We start from the raw sequence: 20332 nt of genomic DNA, 5'->3' as shown, positions 1-20332 counted from the left end.
AATAGTTCTATTCTCCTCTCCAGTGTTGTCAGGGAAAGGCCGGTGAGGTTCACTAACAGGCTATTACTTATGGGTCATGTGAGCATGAAATAATCGCTAGATGAGGTCTCTGACAGCAAGTGGGGATATGAGTTTTAATCAGTCTGCCTCACTGCTGTAGAAGTTGCTTAGTTTTATTCAAGGACTCCATTATCAGAATGTTTACTAGGCAAAACAATCAATCAAAGTTTACCATTTAAAGCCCAGATTAAATTATTTAATATTAAACATATACTAGATAAGGTTGCAGGGTTGTCCTGGTAGTTCTGTGCTCTTTGTACTGCTTTCTCTTTCCAAAAGTCTCCAGCACCTTGCTGAAGAGCAGTAGTATATTTGCCTAACTATCCCTGGAGAAAAAAAAAAATCTAGACTCCACTACATAAATGAGAAGAGGTATGTTAAGATATGAGATCCCTTAACTGTGCTTTTTATATTTTATTATGGCTCTCATTCATTATTGCACAGAGTGCCTGCTGGCACAGGATTCAGTGATGATTAATTAGTAGGCATATCATAATTACTTGAATGATAATTAATGCTGCAATAGTATTTTTCCTAGCACAACAAGACATTGTCCTGTTTTTAATCCACACTGTATGCTTATTTAATTGCTTTTGCATGTAGAATACCCTGGCAATTGGGAGATTTGCCTCAATCTCCTGCTGCAGCACATCAGTACAGCTCCGAAGTTAGTAGAGGCAGGGCAATTGATACCATCTAGTTCATGAAGTACAGGTTCACTAAGACATGCTGTGTGAAGGTGCCTGTGATTTAAGGATCTGGAAAATTGTTTCTGGAGGAAGCAGCTGGGATAAGACTGGGAAGCTTTGCTGGACTGGTGGTAGCACCGAGCAGCTTGTTTGCAGGAAAAATTTGATGCCAAATACAGTGTTCACCTTGTTCTGAGTTCCTCTGCCTCTTTCTGTCCTTTTCTTCCTCAGTCAGTATGTCACTGGATATAACTATTAATGGGACTTACTTTTCTGTTCCACAGTACATGTTAATTTAAATAAATGCTAAAGGTCAAACTGCATTGTTAATCCTGCTAAGTCTAGAGCTGGAATCTATTCCTAAATCAAAACTTGTAAAACTGGGGAAAAATTAGATTAAAGAATTGTACTTTCCCCTACACCTACCAGGGTTAGCAAAATGCAGTTGGACATTCAACAGTTGTTCAAATTATCATGTACTGTGGAACATCTGGATAATTGTGAATATTTTTTAAAGTATTCTCCCTCTTACCCCTAAAATGTGAGAGAAATCAGACTTCCCTCTGGACAGAACAACTTTAATTTTTTCCTAGTAGTGAAGGAAGATCCATTTGAACAAGGATATTGAAATGGTTTCACTGTTTATTTAGCATGGGAGAAATAAATCAGTGCAAGTCAGCCAGCCCTTGCAAAGGGACAATTTTGGTATTTACTGCACCCCAGTCAAGGGAATCTTCTGTATTCCCTGGGTTTCAGTAAATAGTGTCAGCCCCTGAAGTTGCGCATTTCTTGCAATATCCAGGAGCCACCTAAAACGTCAAGGAAGAAGATCTCAGTGAGAGGGATGCAGCCTGGGACTGGTAGGCTGTCACTGGTGAACTCCAACATTTGGCCTTGGAGCTCCTCTTTTTCACAGAGCTGAATCTTGTGGGAAACAGAATTCTGTGGTGGCAAACCCAGCAGAAATGTAGGAAAAGACAGAAATTTAACTGATTCTGACATTACTGAATGAGACAGACATACAGAAAGGGGCAACTTTCCCACCTACCTTGTATATTCCAGAGAAATTGTATTCTATTCTGGAGAAGGGATTGCAAAGAGATTCATTCTTTTGAAGCTAATAAAGAAGGTCTAATTCTTACCCACATGGAGGAGCTCAGGTGTGCCAGGAAATGGGTATGATCACATGTGTGGTAGGAAGTAAATGGAGGATGCTTTATGATTTGAAGAAATGGGATTTATAAGGACTCTATATTGTGACAATAGGAGAAAATGTATTCATGTGACTTTGAGATGATCTGTAGTACTTACTCGTGACTAGGCATGCATAATGTGGCCTTTTTCAGAATTATGCTGCTAAAAGACATTTACCATGTTACTCCATATGATCCTATTAATAACTGGTGTGCAGGCAATTGCCATGTGGCAAACTGCTGAGCTACACAAAGCACGTGGAGTGTTCCCTGCTGCTGTGGCTTATACTGTATAGTATGTCTTACTAATCAAAGAAGTACTTGAGCAAGTATTGATTCTTTGCCTGATTTTAGCCAATGCAGCTTTTAGGAAATCCGTACTCATTCCAAATCTGATTTAATGTGTTCTCGTGTCATTGAATCATGACATAATATGGTGATGAACAAGTTGCATACATCAGCCCACAGCAGAACTTTGTATCAGCTGGCCCTGCTAGAACTTTCCCTGGGTAATGTAACAACATTCTCTACCTAGAAATAGCCACTCATCTTTCTTTTAGCATCTCCAAATTATGAACAGGCCCTGGAAATAGTACTGATATTAAACAGATTATTTCCTTCATCTCCAGTGAAACTTTGTGTTGTCTTCCTGAACTTCAGCTGTCTGTTGAGTTACTTGAAGAGACTGTATATGATATTCTTAAGGGATAAACTATACCCAGTTTCTTAAACTGTGACGCACTACCAAGCAGTGCATGTGGGATTACTTAGGGGATTACGTGGCAAGATCTCATGGAGTTGCAGAGACTGAACCACTTCTGGAAGTCAGAATAGTCTCCCCTTTTTAAAAAGTACTGCTGTCCTGAGTAATTGGGGTTCTCTTAAATCATCCAGTTGCTTTTTTCTACCTGTATGGAATTGCATTGTTTCACTTAGGACCACAGGTCAAGGTGGTCATTTCTGCATTCACAGCAGTGGCTCCAGAAGTTTGTCTTCATAAAAAAGTGATCTGCAATATAAACATTTGCAAAGACTCATAGTCCATCCCAATGTCTGTGTCAGAGCAGGGTACTGGCATACTGGGGCTTCCATAAACCTTCCCCATTTATGGCAGTTTGCTGAGGTGAAAGCTGACAGCTGTGAGCAAATGCTGTGGTTGCTTTTGTATATCACAGTCCTAATGCTGCATCTGCAAACGTAACACAAAAGGGCCGATTCCAAGCTGTGGGGAGATCTCATGTATTGTCTTCATTGTAGTTACAGCATTTATTGCATTTACCCTGTGGGACTCTTAGTTTTCTGAGTTTTCAACAGCGTTTGCTGATGCTATGTGCAAGTGAATGACTGTGTAACTGTGGAGTGAACTACACTTTCAGCTGGTATCAACTGTTTCATGTGGTGCACCTGACTCAAGGGGGCATGTGTGTATAAGAAAGGTTCTTTACAGAACTTCCTCTGCCTGAAAGCTATCAAACTCAACAGATCTGAGCAGTTTCTGGCGTAGATCTGTTCCTCTCCTTCCCCAGTCTGTGTCAATTTGTGCCCCTGTTGCCTGAGTTAGTCCTATGGTAGTCTTCCCTTTTGTGAGAACAGATGAACTTTGCTTCAGTTTCAACACTTTGTCACCCACTTTATCCTGGAAACAGGAAAATTCTCCATCTCACGTGGTGTTGTTAGCTTTTGCCTACTAATCCCTTCTGTTGTGTAGATTTTAACACTGATGTGTTAGGAGGAAATAATGATTTAAAGTTTCATTCTGTTCCTGGTGTGTGGTTAACTGCTGCATACCTGAAGACTAAAAAGATTGAAATCAAATGTTTCTTATTAGATGTTTATCAGTGTATCTGAGTTACCGGCTAACACTGTAAATCAGTTTGGGTCAGTTGGTTCAATTTTTTCCCATTGAAAGTCTGTTTTAAAAATTCAAAGGCAGCAAGCTGCATTAAACTCAAGTCGTTCTCTGTCTGGAACCAGGAAGAATTGTTGTTCAATGCTAAAGCAGAGTGCTTTAACACTCTGTTAAGTGTTTAACACTGTTTCAGGCACAGCTAGTAGGTTACGGAAAACCACATTCCTCCATTTTGGAACATTTCCTCAGCCATATTTTTTCTTGTTTGGTGCAGGGCTGGAACAAACCTTGACTTGTTCTATTCTGATTATCATTTCCTTGCACCTCAACCTTAGACTTAAAACTGCTTCATGGAATACACAAAGCTAATTATACAAATGTCTTATATCACCAGTAGGTGAGGCTTCAGATAAAAAGCAACTACTGCACTTCAAAACTAGATTTATAATCCCACGTATTTGGGGAAACTCATTCAAGCACATAAAGACCTTGTTAGCATGATTCATCAGTTAACTTGGCATGCAGATGAACACCTTTGTAGATCTAATTTATTTAAAACAACTCTATTTGCAACTACATAGTCTCCACCTCCAGTGGAACAAATGAGTGTTTGTGGCTGTAAGAAGGGACAGTAGGACAAGGTTTGTGAGAGTTAGTGGAGTGCAGCATTGCTTACAAGGTTTCAAAGGCCAAAGAAAAGGGCTGTCAGTGCTGTGGCAAGAAAGGAAAGAGAAAAGCAAGAGTGTCTTCTGGGAAAATGGATGAGGGGAGTATGAAACTTCCACCTTCACTTCTTTCCATCACAAACCACTTCACTGATGTTGTTTTTAACTGTATCCTCATTAAATGACAGGGCTAATGTTCACTCACGATTTCCAAACAGATTAGATATCCCCCTGTCCTCTTTAGTATATTCAGCCCTATTGTTCTGAGCTTTCTGGGTTATCTCAGACCATCTGCCTTTATCCTGCTGGATTTCCTTGTCATGATGTTTGCTTGACTGTTGTACTTGACTTGATGTATCATTGCTATTACTGTAAGTATACGGTTTCAGGCTTGATTTTTGTGTGCTGGATGGATGGGCTTCTGACCTGGACTCAATGGAACTGGCAACAGGGAGTGTGAGTGTGCAAGAAATACTTAATACAGAAAGTTAGTGCAAAGTAGTCACAGTGCTTTAATGTCACATCTGACTCTATTTCAAAGTGTAATCCCTTGTGTATAGAATCATAGAATTACTAGGTTGGAAAAGACCCTTAAGATGGAGTACAACCATATGGCAAACTGGGAGGTAGATCTTTGAGGTGATGAATGATGTAGAGAAACAGTTACTGCTGCATGGATTGCACATGAGTTGTCTGAACAGTGGATGTTAATGCAAGTCCCTGTGAAAGGCCATGAAGACTAGTCTTGGATGTCTTTGGCAACCATTCCACATACTTGTTTCACATAAATGGACTGTGTGTTTAGCACTGGCAGTGGAAATACCTCTGTGCACGTATCTGGAAGATCCCTTCCATAACAGCACCTGACCTGGTGGCAGTCTGTGCAGAATTTGGCAGTTGGTGTTCCCTCTGACTCTGCTTTGATGGAAACAAACTCTTTTTTTTTTTTTTTTTTTGAGCCAGTCTGGGCTCATTCCTGTTTTGAGTGTCTCTAACCATTCTTAGATATAGAAAATGCAGCACAGATGCTCTGTCTTTCAACCATGATGCCCCTTGTGGAGCCAGCATCCTTTACACTGTTTTAGAGAGACTGAGCAAACCTGAATTTCTCACTGATTTGACTCTGGTATTTGTTCTTGCTGCTGACTGCCTCTTGAAGATATGTAGTCCTATGCACTTAATACATTAGATTCTGTCCTGACAAAATCGATATTTTTCAGAACAGTTTGGTTATATTTTGTCCTACAGATAAACCAATCGCTCACACAAAATGGGTATTTTGCCATTCCAAGATGGATGCTAGATGTTTCCACCTGACTAGGAAATAGCTCTTCACCAAAATGAGTAAGAATTTTCAGGAATAACTAGAAATTTGATAGTGACATGTCTGAAGTCAGAATTACTATAGCAGAAATGAGGGGGAAGCTGGGGCTTGCTTGCATGGGCAGTGCTCTAGTAACTCTGGGTACGGTGAAGGACTCTGTCTCACAAGTTTGTGTGGGGTAATTTAAGAAGTCAGCACCTCTAGTTCTGCAGGCAGTATCTTTGTGTCTCAGCCGCTGTGTTGTTCACAGCCAAAAGTGTTAGCTGAAACCATCTGATTTCAGTGTCCTAAACTGGGCTGTGAATTGCAGCACTAAGTTTCTACCATGAGTTCTGCTACTGGAGTCAATATCTGTGGTACAGTGGGCAGCTCTTAAATTGCTACAATGAAAGTGGATGATGCACTGTTCAGTTACCCGCTTGCTGCACCTCAGTACCATGATTTCTGGTACCTAACAAGAACAGACCCAGAATGGTCTCTTACCTTTCCCACTGTAGATAGTGTTGCAGTGCAGTGGTAGGCACCAACTGGTGCTAAGTGTGCACATATGATCAGAGATCTCTTCTGAGTCCTGTAGAAAAGCATTTGTGACTCTGCATCTCATCTGAGCTCTGAACTCTGTCCATTGCTTTTTTCCATAGCTGAGAAGGGAGATTGAAGTTGTCATGGCTAATTGGTCTAGTCACAGCAAAGTATTTTTTTTTTTAATTATTATTCTGGCGGCAATATATTTCAGGAAAGGAAGAAATTTCAGTCAAGGTGGCAGAAGGCTATCATTAACCAGTCCCACTGTGCACACATCTACAAGCACCCTTCAGCTCCCTGATTTTGGTGGTCTGAAAATGTAAATGTGCAAAGAGCAAACCACCTGATCTGCTGGGCTTGATTTTTGTATGCAGGCAATCAGACATCAGCCAGCCAAGAGGGGAAGGAGTAGCGAAGGGGCAGGTACTTGCACTCTGAAAAGGAAACACAGATTTTACACTTATTAGCATAACAAAATTTCTGTTTCTTACTCGTCTTAACTCCAGCAGCCTTATCTATAAAAACCAGGAGGTATTAGCCGATGAAAAGTGGAGATCATGGCAGCACTGCAATAACATGGCTAATCACTTATTTGTTAAAGTCTTACTGTTTATTTTATTGCAGGTCAGTGAAAAAAAATCAGTCATGAGATGTTAATCTCTCTCTTGCTGTTTAATCTTAAACACCACCTCGCACTGTTTTTCTACTCATGGGCTCAACACCAATATCCCTTCCTCTCCTCTTGTAATGACCTCATTTCAAAGTACAATTTCTCTCTCCTTTGACTTCCAAGGGGTCAGACAGATGCTGTTTGAGTTGGAATGAAATTTGCTCAAGTCCTGGCACTGGCTGCTGTCTACTGTTCTATTTGTTTGCAAGAACAGAAGCCTCTGTTTAGAATCTGATGGATGATGTGAGCTCTGGGAACGAGCCTGTGCTGAATGTGACAGGGCAGACCTATCCCAGCAGTGAACACAGGCCATGGAGGAGAGGTAGGAACTGTTAAATGGGATTGGATAGTGCGTTCCAGCAATCCCGCTTCCTGCAGAGTGAACTAACCAGGCCAAAACAGCTGATGCTGCAGAAATTCATGGCTAAAGAGTTCTTCTATAAGGGAGAGTGATGTTGCTGTTGATCTTAAATCCCCTCTAAACTTTCTCATCTGAATTAATGTCTTATACCTTGAATTTTGGCTCGCATGGCTTGAAAGGAAAGTGGGGGGATGCATGGTATGGCTGAGAAGCCCTATCAACATCAGCACAAAGACTCACCCGTTAGTCTGTAATTTCTGAATGTACAAAGCTGTGTACAAAGTAGCATGGTGGGTTGAGAAGCAGTAGGGAAGCACTGGGAAAATGTAAGCTCCCAACACACTAGCAGGGAAGTAGGAGAGAGGTGACTAAGGGAAAAGGAGGTAATGTGAGAATCTTGGATACAAGATAGGAAGGAATGACTGCTAAGGTTTAAAAACAACAACAAAAAACACCCCCAAAACACAAGTTGCAAATGTATTACCGAAGCTAAGGTAGAATACATCAGTTAGCTCATCTACAGCTAAGTGTGGTACAGGAAGTCTGGGTCTTTGTTATGTTTTTGCTTCCTTTGCATTCCTTGTTTTTGAATCTGTTCCAGGCTTCTTTGGAGAGATTCCTTGTTTTGCTTCTGTAGCTCCCTGCAGGATGCAAATGTTAATAAGCGCAAGCACAGCGTGCAGGGCTGAATCCATCAGGAGAGATGGGGACTGCATGGCAGATCAGCTTCCCTCCTGCTGTGTGACATGTGATGCACATTGAACTCAGTGCTGTGGGGGAGCCCCTTGGGCAAATCCAATCCTGCTGCTGGAATGTTTTCTTAGCTCTCCTGTTCAGCGGAGCTGCAGGAAACAATAGGCTTTAGGAAATCAAGGACAAATAGAAAGGCAGAGCATTATTTGGTCCTCTATGGAGTCAGGGTTTTGTTAATTTTTTTAAGAAATAGTCTTCGACTATTTTTTTTTAACCTAAAAGTGATAGTGTTTTTGCAGGGATATTAGCCAGAAGAGTGCCTTCCATGTGTATGTTGAATATTACTCGAGTTGACTTTCCAGCTCATGAGTGACACCTCCTGCCAAGGTATGATACAGTTGCAGTGAAAATCCAGTTAAGAATTTGCACTGTGTTATAAATTAGTGCTACTATAAACCATCTTATACTAAAGAGTGCTGACAGGGGCAGACAAGAAGGGCTTTGTGGGTTCTGGGTGGCCTGAGGTGCTGTTCTGGCTGTGACATTCCGTGGTAGTGTTGCAAAAAGAGTTTTACTGGCTTGTGTGAATTCTTCAGATGTACTTTATCAACCTGTTGCTTTCCTCTGGTTAGTGAGTCCAGTTGCTTGCTGTCCTTTTTAGGTCTCCCTGCTGGTTGGTCTTTTGATATGCTGCTGCTGTCTGGTACTTAATGCCCTGGGAGAGAGAAAGAGCCTCGCATCATTTTGGGCTTAGAGTGCCACCAGGCTGGTTTATTCTCTACTGTTCGAGATCAGTTGCAATACAGGGCTGGAGGTAAGGGGTCCCAGTTTCAAATTCTCTAATGCTCCTGAAGTTCCTCTAATTTTTACTGCACTTGGAGAAGAAGTAGGAAAGAGGGGAGCAGAGGGTGACTCTTTCACTGGCCAATAGCATAACTGACCTTTGCAAAAGTCCTAGTATTAGACCAAGCTTAATAACAAACAAGGGACTGTCAGACATGAAGGCTGATATTACTAGAAATATGTAATCTTATTGTTTACCTCAACTTGAGGAAAATGCTCCTTTTGCAACTGTCATGAACTTCAGGAGTATGAGCTAGACACTATTTCTAGGCTACAATGAAAAAATGCCTGTTCCTCACCCTATACAAGAGAATAGGCCCAGACCAAGGATTACACCATCTCTTCCACATGCAGCTGTTGGAGCCCAGCAGGCTGTAACTTGGTGGCTCTGATGGGCCAGGTGCTGCTGCCCCATGTCCCTCTGCTCCGGTCTTGCGGGAGTCAGGGTGAAATGTGCTCATTTTGCTTCCAGGCGTACTCTGCAGCTTCCAGGGCAGTCAGCATTGCAGATGGATGCAGGGAGAGCTTGAGAGGTTGAATCCAGCGGTCCTGGAAGGATAATGATTCATAGATTAGTAAATCTGCAGAAACTATGTGCCAAGCCAAATGAGCATACTCTTTTGTGGTCAGCTGAAAGTAAGATAACTGCTTCAGAGGCTGTGATGGATAATGAGCACAACTGTGCTGGCAGTTTTTGTCCTGGCAGCTTGGTCCACCCAGCTTCTTGAAGTGCCCATCCCCACTGCCAAGACATTTCAGTTGTCCACACAGTAGCTAGCTCCTGCATTTTATATCCCTGCATGTACTGGTACAGCCTGGGGGTTGTGGTCTGCCATAACATCCTGGCAGGCAGCCTGCAGCTGCTCAGCTGTTCACATGGCAGCTCCTGAAATGTCTGGACAATGGGGTAGGAAACTCTGAGAAGCAGGAGGCAGTTGGGATGGCAACCATTATGTCCTTTCTCATGAGTCAGAAATCTTCTGGATCCGAAATACCACTAGGATGTACTTAGGCTGCCTAAGTATCTATATATCTTGGTAAAGCTAGTGCTTGATTTTCAAGGAGATTTAAGCCAAGGCTTCAAAAGTGATGGGGGATAACAGGAATCTCCACCATTTTACTTTGATGGGAAATGGGGAGGGGGGAAGATAACCAAACCTGAGATCCACAGAATTTTGAGATGGGCTGGATTCCAGCATTTTGCATCTAGGACTCTTAAGGAGGCATAAGCTGTGCTCTAAGAGTTACTGTTAATGAAAACAGTAGATTAAACCTCTTAAATGAATTAAGGCTTTGCAAAATAAATTACCCATAGTTTCCAAACTCAGCAATACACTTCTGTTCCTTTCTCATAGGGCGGATGATCTGGGAATGATCTTAAGGCCATGATTAAAATTAAGCAACGTTGTTGACTGAAATAGAAACTGAAGATCTTGATAACAATGGCTTTTTCAGAAAATGGCTCTTCGGAAAGTTTTGTAACTTTGCTACCTCATGACCCTCAAGGAAGTATCCCTGAGTTGGCTATGAACTAGGCAAGTGCAAAGTAACATGAAATGAACAGAAAGACTGTTTCTGATCTTTCTTTGTCTCTGCTTGCATAACATCATAATATAAAACAAAGCTAAAAAACCAAAACCCGGTATTCCTTCTGCCCCCCCCCCCCACCCCCCCCCAGCATGGGAAACAGCATGAGTAGCTGGAAAACTTCCAAGAAAACATCACTCCTCTGCAGTGTATCGTATGCACTCAGAATGGAAATTTCTAAAAATATCCTCTGTTGGAAATTCCTAGAGAAAAGGATTCCTGCCCATAAGAAGCATGACAGTAAAAATAAACAGTGTAATGTCCACAGCAAAAGGAGGGAAAGCTGATCCACCCACTTATCCCAGGAGCAGAGGGGAAGACCCCTCCTTCGAAATAACATGTTGTGAAATTGCCCCTACATGGCATGTAGTGGCATTACTAGTTCCTGACATGGGAAAATTCAGCGAAGAGGTTACACAGCCAAGGCTGTTCTGATGCATGTGAGCTCTAGCCCTTTCTGGACACCAGGTGGCAGACCGTCATTAATATTACCACTAAGCATGACAGGTAAAAAAAATAAAGTGCACCAGAAGCACTGTGAATTACACGTGAATCATCTATTATAGTCTGATTAGAATTCCACAGCAACTTTTAATGGTTGCACGGGAAACATCAATAAAGTCTGTGTTACTGAAAATAAAATCTATTTATAGCAGCACAAATGCTCTTTCATTAAATAGCTGGGCCATACAGAATACCTTCTTGTGACTATTTTTTAAAGGGCTGTTACAGTTATATGACTTGATATGCTGCTAGAGAAACTTGCTCATAACACAGTCAAGGCCCTTGTGAAGCAGGCTGTATCTCCTCAGACCTGCATAGCCTCCTTTCCCACTCCACATCAATGGTAACTGGAGCCCACTGGTGGGAATGCTTCTCCGTGAAGCACTGTGCCAAACTCCCAGAAGCTGGGTTACATCTTAGTGTGGTTGTGAGTAGCTGAGCTGCCTTTTCTTGCCTCTCACTGGTGCACCATAAGGAGAAGAGGAAGTGAATAATTCAGCTTTTTGCTCTGTTCAAAGAGAGAAGGCTGGAGCTAGTTTGCTATTACTAATGGGGCAAAAGGGGCAAATGAGTTTAAAATGTAACATATTTTTTAAAAGGCACAGATATTATAAGATCCAAATGCATTATGCCTCTTTGTAGCAGGAGACTTCTTCCACTTTATTGCTCATAGCACACCAGTCTAGGCAGTAGGCTGGTGGAAGAAGGAGCCAATAGCTTACCATTGCTATGGCCAAAGATAGGAGTCACTGGTACCACCAATCTGGTACCTCTTCTTTGGTGGACCCTATCTGACCTAAAGGGCAGAAGATGTCAAAAAGTGTAGGGTAGATTCTGCAAGGTGTGTGATGCTAGCATTGATGAAAGCCTTTTAAGTATGTTTGGGAATGGGATACTTTAAGACTGGGGCTAAGTGTAGGTATTAGTGTCAGAGCAGGATAGGAATGAATAGTTTTAACCACTGAAATCTCTGCAGGGCCAAGATGAGATCTGATCAGTAAAGATGGAGTACATATCACCTTTTGGTCTACTGAAGGCTTTTTTATTTTTGTATCCATCTGGTTGCCCTGTTACATTTGTCTGCTATATCCGGTTTTGCACAGATCAAGTACACAGTTTCTTTTCTGGTAGCCTGCGGACAATTTTCAGCAGAGGTCCAACAGAGGAACAGCACAACAGGGCCAAACGAGCCGCTTCTGCCCTTTGAAGAACACAACCATCTCACTGAAGGTCAGTTACTGAAGACAAAGAGCTTTTATGTGTCTGTGCTTTCCTTGCACTAGCACTTTGTTTGCTTGGGCTGGCAAAGTTTCACATCAGTGTGCAGGCCAGAAAGGAACCGTGAAGTCTGTGGTCAGCCAGGCATTTAAGCCAGAAAGGGTCATGCTAATAAAAAGCCTTCATAAACCTCTAAACCCAGGAGCACATCATTCAAATATTCTAGCATGCAATGTGTGACTTGTTAGACTAAAAAGACAGAGCATGGATTTTGGAAGTAGCCCTTATGCTGCTACAGGTTTCTGATCCCAGTGGTGGTATAATGAGGGAAGCATCAAGAGGTCAAATTCTAGAGGTTAAACACAGTAAGCACCTTTCCTCCCCTGCCTAGTATCAACTTCTGTCGTCTTTTCATGGTTACATTCAGTCAGTCTCAATTCCTTCTGTGAGATGATGGGTAGCAAAGGTGGTTGAGCTTGTGTGTGAATGGTTTATGGCATTTCTCTGTACTTCTTACTGTTCCTCTTTGCTTTTGTCCCTGCAGGCTATGGCATGGAGGGGATGCCTCCTTCCAAGAGCACGTCTCTATAGACACCACACACATCTCCTTACATGTGTCCTCATGTCTCCTTCCCTAGTAGCTGCTGTTCTTTCTTAAGTATGTTTGAATAGAGGTGCCACATGCTCCTCTGACTGTAGTTTTGGGTTGTGCCTGACTGCTTACAGGGGATTCTGAGTTGACTGGCACAGGGCAGTTCATGTCTCCTCCCATATAGGTCACCACTGCAGCCCTTGCTGTCTGAACTCTGCCATTTACACCGGACAAGGCAACCATGTGTGAACTTGTATGAAAGCAGTAAGCCTTGCAATTTATGCCCAGTATAAATAGAAAAGCATTTGAACTGGGGATGAAGAAGTTGTCCTGACATCTAACACTGTTCAGGTCATACAAGCTCCCTAAAACCTGATGGATCATTCCACATGGAGTTTCATTCCCAAAGAGCAGGGATGTGATTTGTCCGGAAGGTCTTAAACAGCATCAGATTCCTTTGCTTATGTAAATACACTCTTAGAAATCTCAGATGAAGGGAGGCAGGAGGCACACACTCTGCTCCTGTTTTGAGAGCTGACTAGACCCAAAGAACTCTGGTGTTCGGGCTGACAGCAGGTCATGTTGTCAGAGCACTGTGGCCAAGGAAACATAGTCTCCTTCTCTGGAGGCTTTTTAACTGCACATAATGACCCAGACTGTGCCACAGATTGACTAGGACAGAGATTAAATGATTTGCCCAGAGTCAGGTAGTCTAATCTAATCTGCAAATTAGGGTAATGTTACCTCTTATCTCTGCAATAACTGAATGGTAAAACCTTGTGCAAGTTATTATTATAAGATTTGGCACAAGGGTGCTTCCAGACTCTAAATCATCTTTTCCCTGCAGATGCACAGATAACACGGATGACCTTGCAGGCAGAGTTGCTGGTTTGTTCTGTTTAATCTGTATGTCCACCTTCTACAGGACTGTAATTGTACTGCAAGTAAAAACTGGTTTAGCACTTTCTTATTCCCCTTTTTCACACTGCAATAAAGGGAGAATTTAAGGTTCCCTGACAGGTGCTATCTCCGATCCTTTATTGGGATTGAGGAAGGATTCCTAGGATGTAGATACTGAATCTCCTTAAACAGTGTTGTGTAAAGAGTCAGAGTGCCCTTATGAGAACTGGCTCCTGTAAATATAGCACTGATTGTATGAACTTGCCTAAACATGACTCCAGATTAAGACCTGCAGTGTTGGCACACTGCTAAACAGCATAAAATACCTTACAAAAAAAACATGGAGGTATGGAAGGAAGTCTCTGTCTTGCAGGGGTAAAGGTCTCTAGTCAAATTCACATTTTTGGTTCCTCTGATAAATGCCTTACCTCAAACCTACAGCACTTTCTTAGCTGGAAGGTTTATCAGCATACAAGGTAATAAGAATGAGTCAAGGAGACCATGAAGGATCTGCAGAGTCCATACTAAAGAAGAGGGCAGAAAAACTAGCAAAGAGGTGGGCTGTGGAGGGAGAAATTTACTTGTTTATGTAACTGCTTACAGGGTATACTGCCCAGCAGAGGACCTCTGGCTCCTTGGTGAGGCCAAGCAGTGCAAGGTAGCACCAGAGGCCAGAATCTAGCTAAAGTTAGGTATTGTGGCCTGATGATTTCTGGTTTGAAACCTGAGTGGACTGGGGAAGAAGACCAGGCACAAAGTACATCTCTGACAAGCCCAGAGGAAAGCACTAGCTTCAGATAAAATTCATACTGTTGTACCTAGCCTGTGGTCTTGAATGCTGCCTGAATGCTTATATTCTGCTGCAACAAGGAGACACATGAGAGTTTATTGTAAGATGTTGCCAGCTATCATCCACTGCTGGTCTAATAGTAGTGACATCTTTTCATAGAATGAAGTCCCTTCCTTTATTAGTATGGGAAAGCTGAAATAAACAGTAGCTATAATAGACCTCCCCACAATATGTTCTGCAAGCAATTAAGAAATGTGCTGCACTGTAGCTTTCTCATACAATCTCAAGACTAGCAGCAGGAATGAAGTACCCCATGGATAACTACACCTGCACATGGAGGCTTTACAACTCATTATGATGCTGAAAGGCCACCCACAAGGCTCTAAGCTGTAATGGCAGATGTGAGAAGGGAATAATTCAACAGTGTTTACTCTGAGCGAGAAGAAAAATAATCCATGTGTGGATCGCATTCCCAGAATGCCAGTCCAATGTACTACATGATGGACCAAGCCACTACAGGTAAGAGCGATCTTCACTCATACTCCTATTAGAGATGCTGAAAAACCCACAAATCACTCACATTGGCAGAGCTCTGCCAGTGTGTTGTTGAGGGCTTCATGCTGTAAATCTCTTAAGATCTCTTCAACAGGAATTATGTTCTGTGAAGACAGGTAAAGAGAGAGGTTCAGCTCTCAGGAGTAGTATTCTTGAAAGTGGTTGTATGAAATCCAGCTCATACCCCCTTCCTTTGATTTCTGAAACAGCTTTCACACAAACTTGTAGTATTGTTTCATGCTGCTAGTACAAATCTTTTGAGATTTAGTCCTGAAACTTGCTCACCATTTTGCACTTGGGTGAGACAAAGTAAGTTACCTATACACACACAGAGGACCATTTACTGAAACTGCCTGTTTTGTTTCTAAGGCTGAGCAAAATTTAATGGCTACCCAGTAAAAATGAGACATATTTGTAATATTTGCACTGTCTGTATTCTGTGCTTTCAATGAACAAAGACATCCAGGGTACGGGGAGTGTTTCTAGACAGGTACCCCAGAGCAAAAAATATTGCTGTCTTTCTTGTCATCTTACCAGTAATAGTCCAGCATATGAAGATAGTATCATAGCTTCTCTCTCAATTTGGTTGGGATACCTTTATTGGTTGCAAGCTGCAGAATTCCTGTATGGTATTTTGAACAAGAAGATTATTAGCCTGGTGTTATAAATGGAAAAGGTAGTCCTGGGCTTGATTCATTGCTGCTTTTTTCACACTGGTGTAACCCACTGCAACAACAGGGCCTCAGCTTTGCAATACTCACATTTTCTGTCTTGTCAGTGCAGTCTGAGCATCCAAGTCAGCCCCAGCAAAGCAACACTGAAAGGTAAGTTGTAATGGACCTGGAAAGACAGAAGAAATTTATGTTTTGTTTTACTGTAATTGCTTGACTGAGGGATGACAGAAGGACCAGAGAAATGAAGGGAAATGTGAGCTGGAGCCATGGTACTGTCTACACACTGCATACCCCACCAGTTGTAAGACAATTTCTGAAGTTTGAGGGGTTTTAAACACATACAGGAAGATTTTCTCAGCTTAGCTGAAAGATTTTTTTTATGCATGGACACCTTTAGTTTGTAAAGAATTCCCTTTAGTTAGTTGACATACTTTATCAAATATCTTCTGCAGATGAGCTTTGTCTTGCTGAAAAAATCAGCAAAAATTGTGAGCTATCTTGGACATATTATAGCTGGATACTATTCACAGCCAATCTCTTTAGCTACTCATTTCAGTAATGGGCTTTTATTGATCATTTAGCTGTACCAAAGAGCCATCCTTCAGAGTTCTCAGTAGCCCTGAAGTTAAAGAGGATAGGAAGTAAGAAGTCTGGTGATTACCTTGTCATCTAGAAAGGTGGGCTGCCTTTGTCCTCTTGGAACAAATTCATTTTCCTAATCTCCCAATCACCAGTAATGTCCCCTTAAAGCAAGAAAATAACTCCAAATTACAACTGGTTCTAAGCAATCCAGTGCATAAGAAATGTAACAGATGACTCTAAAACTAGTGCAAGACTGGGGCTAAATTTGCTACGATTCAAGGCTAGGAATCTGCTGCAGGATTTTTCACAGACACCTCCTAAGTAGGAAAGCTGTTAGTTTTCTGCATCTCTGCTGATCTTAGCTTCCTTCAAACCACTCTGCTGTCTTCCCCAAAGGCTCCAAAATAAAGGAAAAAGAGCAAATATGAATCAAGTATTTAAAGTCTGGGGACTCATAGAAGGATTTCACTGTACAGCCAAGAGACTGAAAGAAATGCTTCATTGGTGCTTGTTCTCATTCAGGGGAGGCCTGATTCTGCAGTATTTCCTCAGACTTAGTACTGATCCATGCAAGCAGTCCTAGGGAAGATGGCCACAGGACTTGTATGGAATAGAGGGGACACTGCTTACATCCCATAGAAGCTGTCTGCTAGGCACTCCTGCATCCAAGAGCATGAGACACTGCTGCATGAACTAGGAGACCCCTTACAGGCAGCAGCTGCACTGGATGCATGGCAAGGGAGGAACTCTGCACCTGCCTGGTCACTCCCACTGACACACAGCAAGTTCTAGGCTGTGACATTTCTACTCTCACATATGCAGTCAGGTCTCACACTAAAGACTGCATGTAAGAAAATGAAGAGCATCTCAGAGGAATTCTGCTCATACTTTCCAGCAAGAGAAGACTGAGGCTTTACAGTTGTCATCCAGCTAGGTTGTACGACCCTTTGCCATGAAAACAAGTCCATCTCAAAAGCAATGAAGGCAGCTGTAGTCAGTTACTACTTACAGGCATTTTCCAGTCTCTTTCTATAGGTGTTTTCTCTCCATATTCTAGCTGTCTCTGTAACATAATGTCAAGGGTTTAGGAGAGAGAAAAGTACATCCTACGAAGTACCTCTGTCAGTAAGCAAATCTGAATCACAGATAAAGAGTATGGAACACTTGGAGATTCCCTACAAAAATCTGGCCAAAACCATTTCCCAGGAAAGATTACAACAGAAGCTGAGAAAAATCTAGTCAAGAAAGAGAAGACAACATGCACAGTAGTGAAAGTGAGGGTAAGGAATTTGGTAATGGAAAATGGGCAGAATGAGGCCATTTAAGATGAGCATCAATCTTGAGTGTCAGCTTGCAGGCTACTTGCATCCCCATCACAGTGATGTATATTCTCTCATATAATGCAATCTACCGACCTGCCACCACCTCTGAGTTTCTTAGCGTATGTCTTGCTCTCCCCACTGTGTGTGTATTGATCAGATTTATGTGGTACAAAGAGGGGATGGACTGGGAAGAAGACAGGCTGGTGGAGATGAGGTAACAGCTGGCCTGACAGGACACAGCAAAGAGAGAAGCCAGCAGCTGGCCCACCAGTTTATTGTTATATCAAAGTGCATGCTTCACTCCTCTGCTCCACAATATACAAAGTAATGACATGCCTAGTAAGCTCTCTGTGTTACTGGGTATTGTCTCCCTATTCTCTCTCTCATACATGTACACAACAAATCATGCACTACCTTTGTCAGCTCTTGGGACAGGCCTCAGGATCTGGGTTTGGAGCCTCTCTGACTTCAGGTATCTATGAGGAGGAATTCCCTCTTCACGTTGCTGTTCCTTTCTTGCCTCTGCCACTCAGATTGCTGTGATGGTAGCCAATGCGTCATGATGACTAACAAGTCAGTGAAAGGCTATTGGATTTTCTCAATTAGGAAAGTTTGCAGTCTGTAGTTCTGAATGGAAGGAGCCATCCTCCTCCTTGGGAATGTACTTCTCATGTTATTAACTGATTATCTAGTAAAAAATAGGAATGGGTTTATGAGACATGATCGTAATGATGCCTCTATATGTGATGGCCTAAGAATAAAAAAAGCGAATGTGTTATCATGAGACATATATGTCTTCTATGAAAAAGCCTACTTGGTATTTACAGAATTTGTCCTGTGCTTTCTCTTCCTTATTTCATTTTACCACTCTCTTTCCAAAGCCTGAGCTTGAGGCATGTGCCAGAGGTAGAGGTGGTGGACATGGCTATGCCACCTACCATGTCTTTGCAATAGCAGTGGAAAGCCAGGTGGGCAGCCACTGCGGGAGGGCTGGTGTTTGGGAATGGCCCCTCCTAGCATCATTAGATGCTTATGGCCACTCTCATTAATTCTGACAAAAGGAGCACCAAGCCCCTTTCATTCCAGCTGCAGGGCTTGTAATCAAGTTGATTTCTAAAGGCATCTGCCTGGCAGGCATCATGGCAACCCGATGTCTCCAGTAGAGCTGCTGCTTGTTTGCTCTGCTTTGAGAAATGCCTGCCTTTCCTCCAGTTACACCCACCCAGGGCTTCTCTGCTGGTATGGCCAGCCGAGTGTGAAAGGTGACTTTCACAAAGTGAACGTAGCCATGCCAGGACCGACCCAAAGTCCTTGTGAACCCAGCCCCTCTGCTGTTACGTAGCAAGGCTGATACCCTGATGAACAAAGTGACACTCCAGACATGAGGCTGGTCCCTAACCCTGGGGTGAATTGACCCCTGCTATTTTCCCCAAAGCAAGAAATGCTTCTGTGTCATTGCAAGGCATGAAGGGGTGTGTGTGTGTGTGTGTGTGTGTGTGTGTGTGTGTGTGTGGATATGGCACCGTATTTGTAGTCTTCCTGGGGAAAAAAATAGTATCAGCCACTAGTGGATGCCTGGGGGCCTGGGGAAGATACAGAAGAGCAGTGCCAGTAGGCATCAAATTTTCTCAGTGTATTTCTCCATTCTCCATTGATTTGCAGCTCAGGACCTTCTTGAGCAAAAAGTATTGTCTTGGCAGTTAATAGCCCCTTGCTTGTTTTTCACTTCCACAAACTTGTCCAATCACTTTTTTAAACCTGAGTAATTGACATCGGCAGTATTGCCTGGCAAAAATTTCCCCTGTTTGAATAGGGTTGTGTGGGAAAGGGTCTCTGTTTTTAAGCTGCTCGCTGTTAATTTAATTTGCAGACCAGTGGGCTTAGTAAACTTGGTAAAGTAACTTAGTCAACTTAGTAAGAACAAGTTTAGGCCCCTCAGACTGTGCAACCTGTCATCCATGGAGCACAGAATACATATTAGAGAAGGATACTTAAGTTTTTTCCCCACACTGTAACATATTTAATGCCAGTCACAGGTTCTCCAGAGCAAGAAATAAAGCAAGAGGCAGGTTTGTGTGTCTGCAGCATCGTTACCCACTGCAGGTCCAATTTTCAGGGCTGTTCCGGAGGGTGCTTAGTAAATCTTCTACTTAAGTTGGAAGGAATAAATTTATTTAGTAATTCTCATTATTTAATGCTCATCACCTAACATATTAACAAATACCGCATGGGATAGTGATAGGAGTAAGATATAGGATTCTTGCAAAGGGCTACCATTCGCATGTCTTGTAGCAGCGGGTGGAAGGGTTTTTATCAGCCTTGTTTGTATTGCAAATTCCCTCTGCACCTCCACTGTAAATTGCTGTTCTCCAAACTATTTGGCCGCTTTTTCCTTACATGTCATTTTGGTAAAATATTTAACATCGTGTCATTTACACATGCAATATCAGCTTCTTGAGACCAAATTCAAGGGTGTCTGGAAAGCAGTGCATTAACTTGGGCTGAAAGGTGAATTACTTTAACAAACCGTTTTGGTAAGACTGTAAAATGGCTCCTTCCCCCGGGTGAAAGCTGCAAGCTAGGTGCTGAATTCTGAGGACGAACAAACCCTAACTCTGGGATGAGCTTTGTCTGTCAGAACAACCCTCGGGCTTTTCTGCGGCGTTTCGTGAGCGTTTTAGCTCTGCGCGCTCGGGCCGAGGTGACGGCAGCGGGGCCGGGGGCCGCGCATGAGAT

At 42.5% G+C, this 20332-nt stretch overlaps 1 protein-coding gene across 1 annotated transcript; it reads right to left on the bottom strand.

Annotated features, from left to right (window-relative positions):
• Positions 1-1414: 1414 nt before the first annotated feature.
• LOC113482507 (gamma-crystallin D-like) lies at positions 1415-6447 on the bottom strand. Its single transcript, XM_026853189.1, is given in 4 exon segments — positions 1415-1477; positions 1479-1690; positions 2712-2951; positions 6264-6447. Coding segments are annotated over 4 exon segments (699 nt in total).
• Positions 6448-20332: the final 13885 nt, after the last annotated feature.

Source organism: Athene cunicularia, assembly GCF_003259725.1.
Source record: "Athene cunicularia isolate RWA chromosome 7 unlocalized genomic scaffold, athCun1 chr7_part2, whole genome shotgun sequence".
NCBI lineage: Eukaryota > Metazoa > Chordata > Aves > Strigiformes > Strigidae > Athene > Athene cunicularia.
Note: the sequence above shows the minus strand (reverse complement) of the source record. Positions and strands in the feature narration are given on the sequence as shown.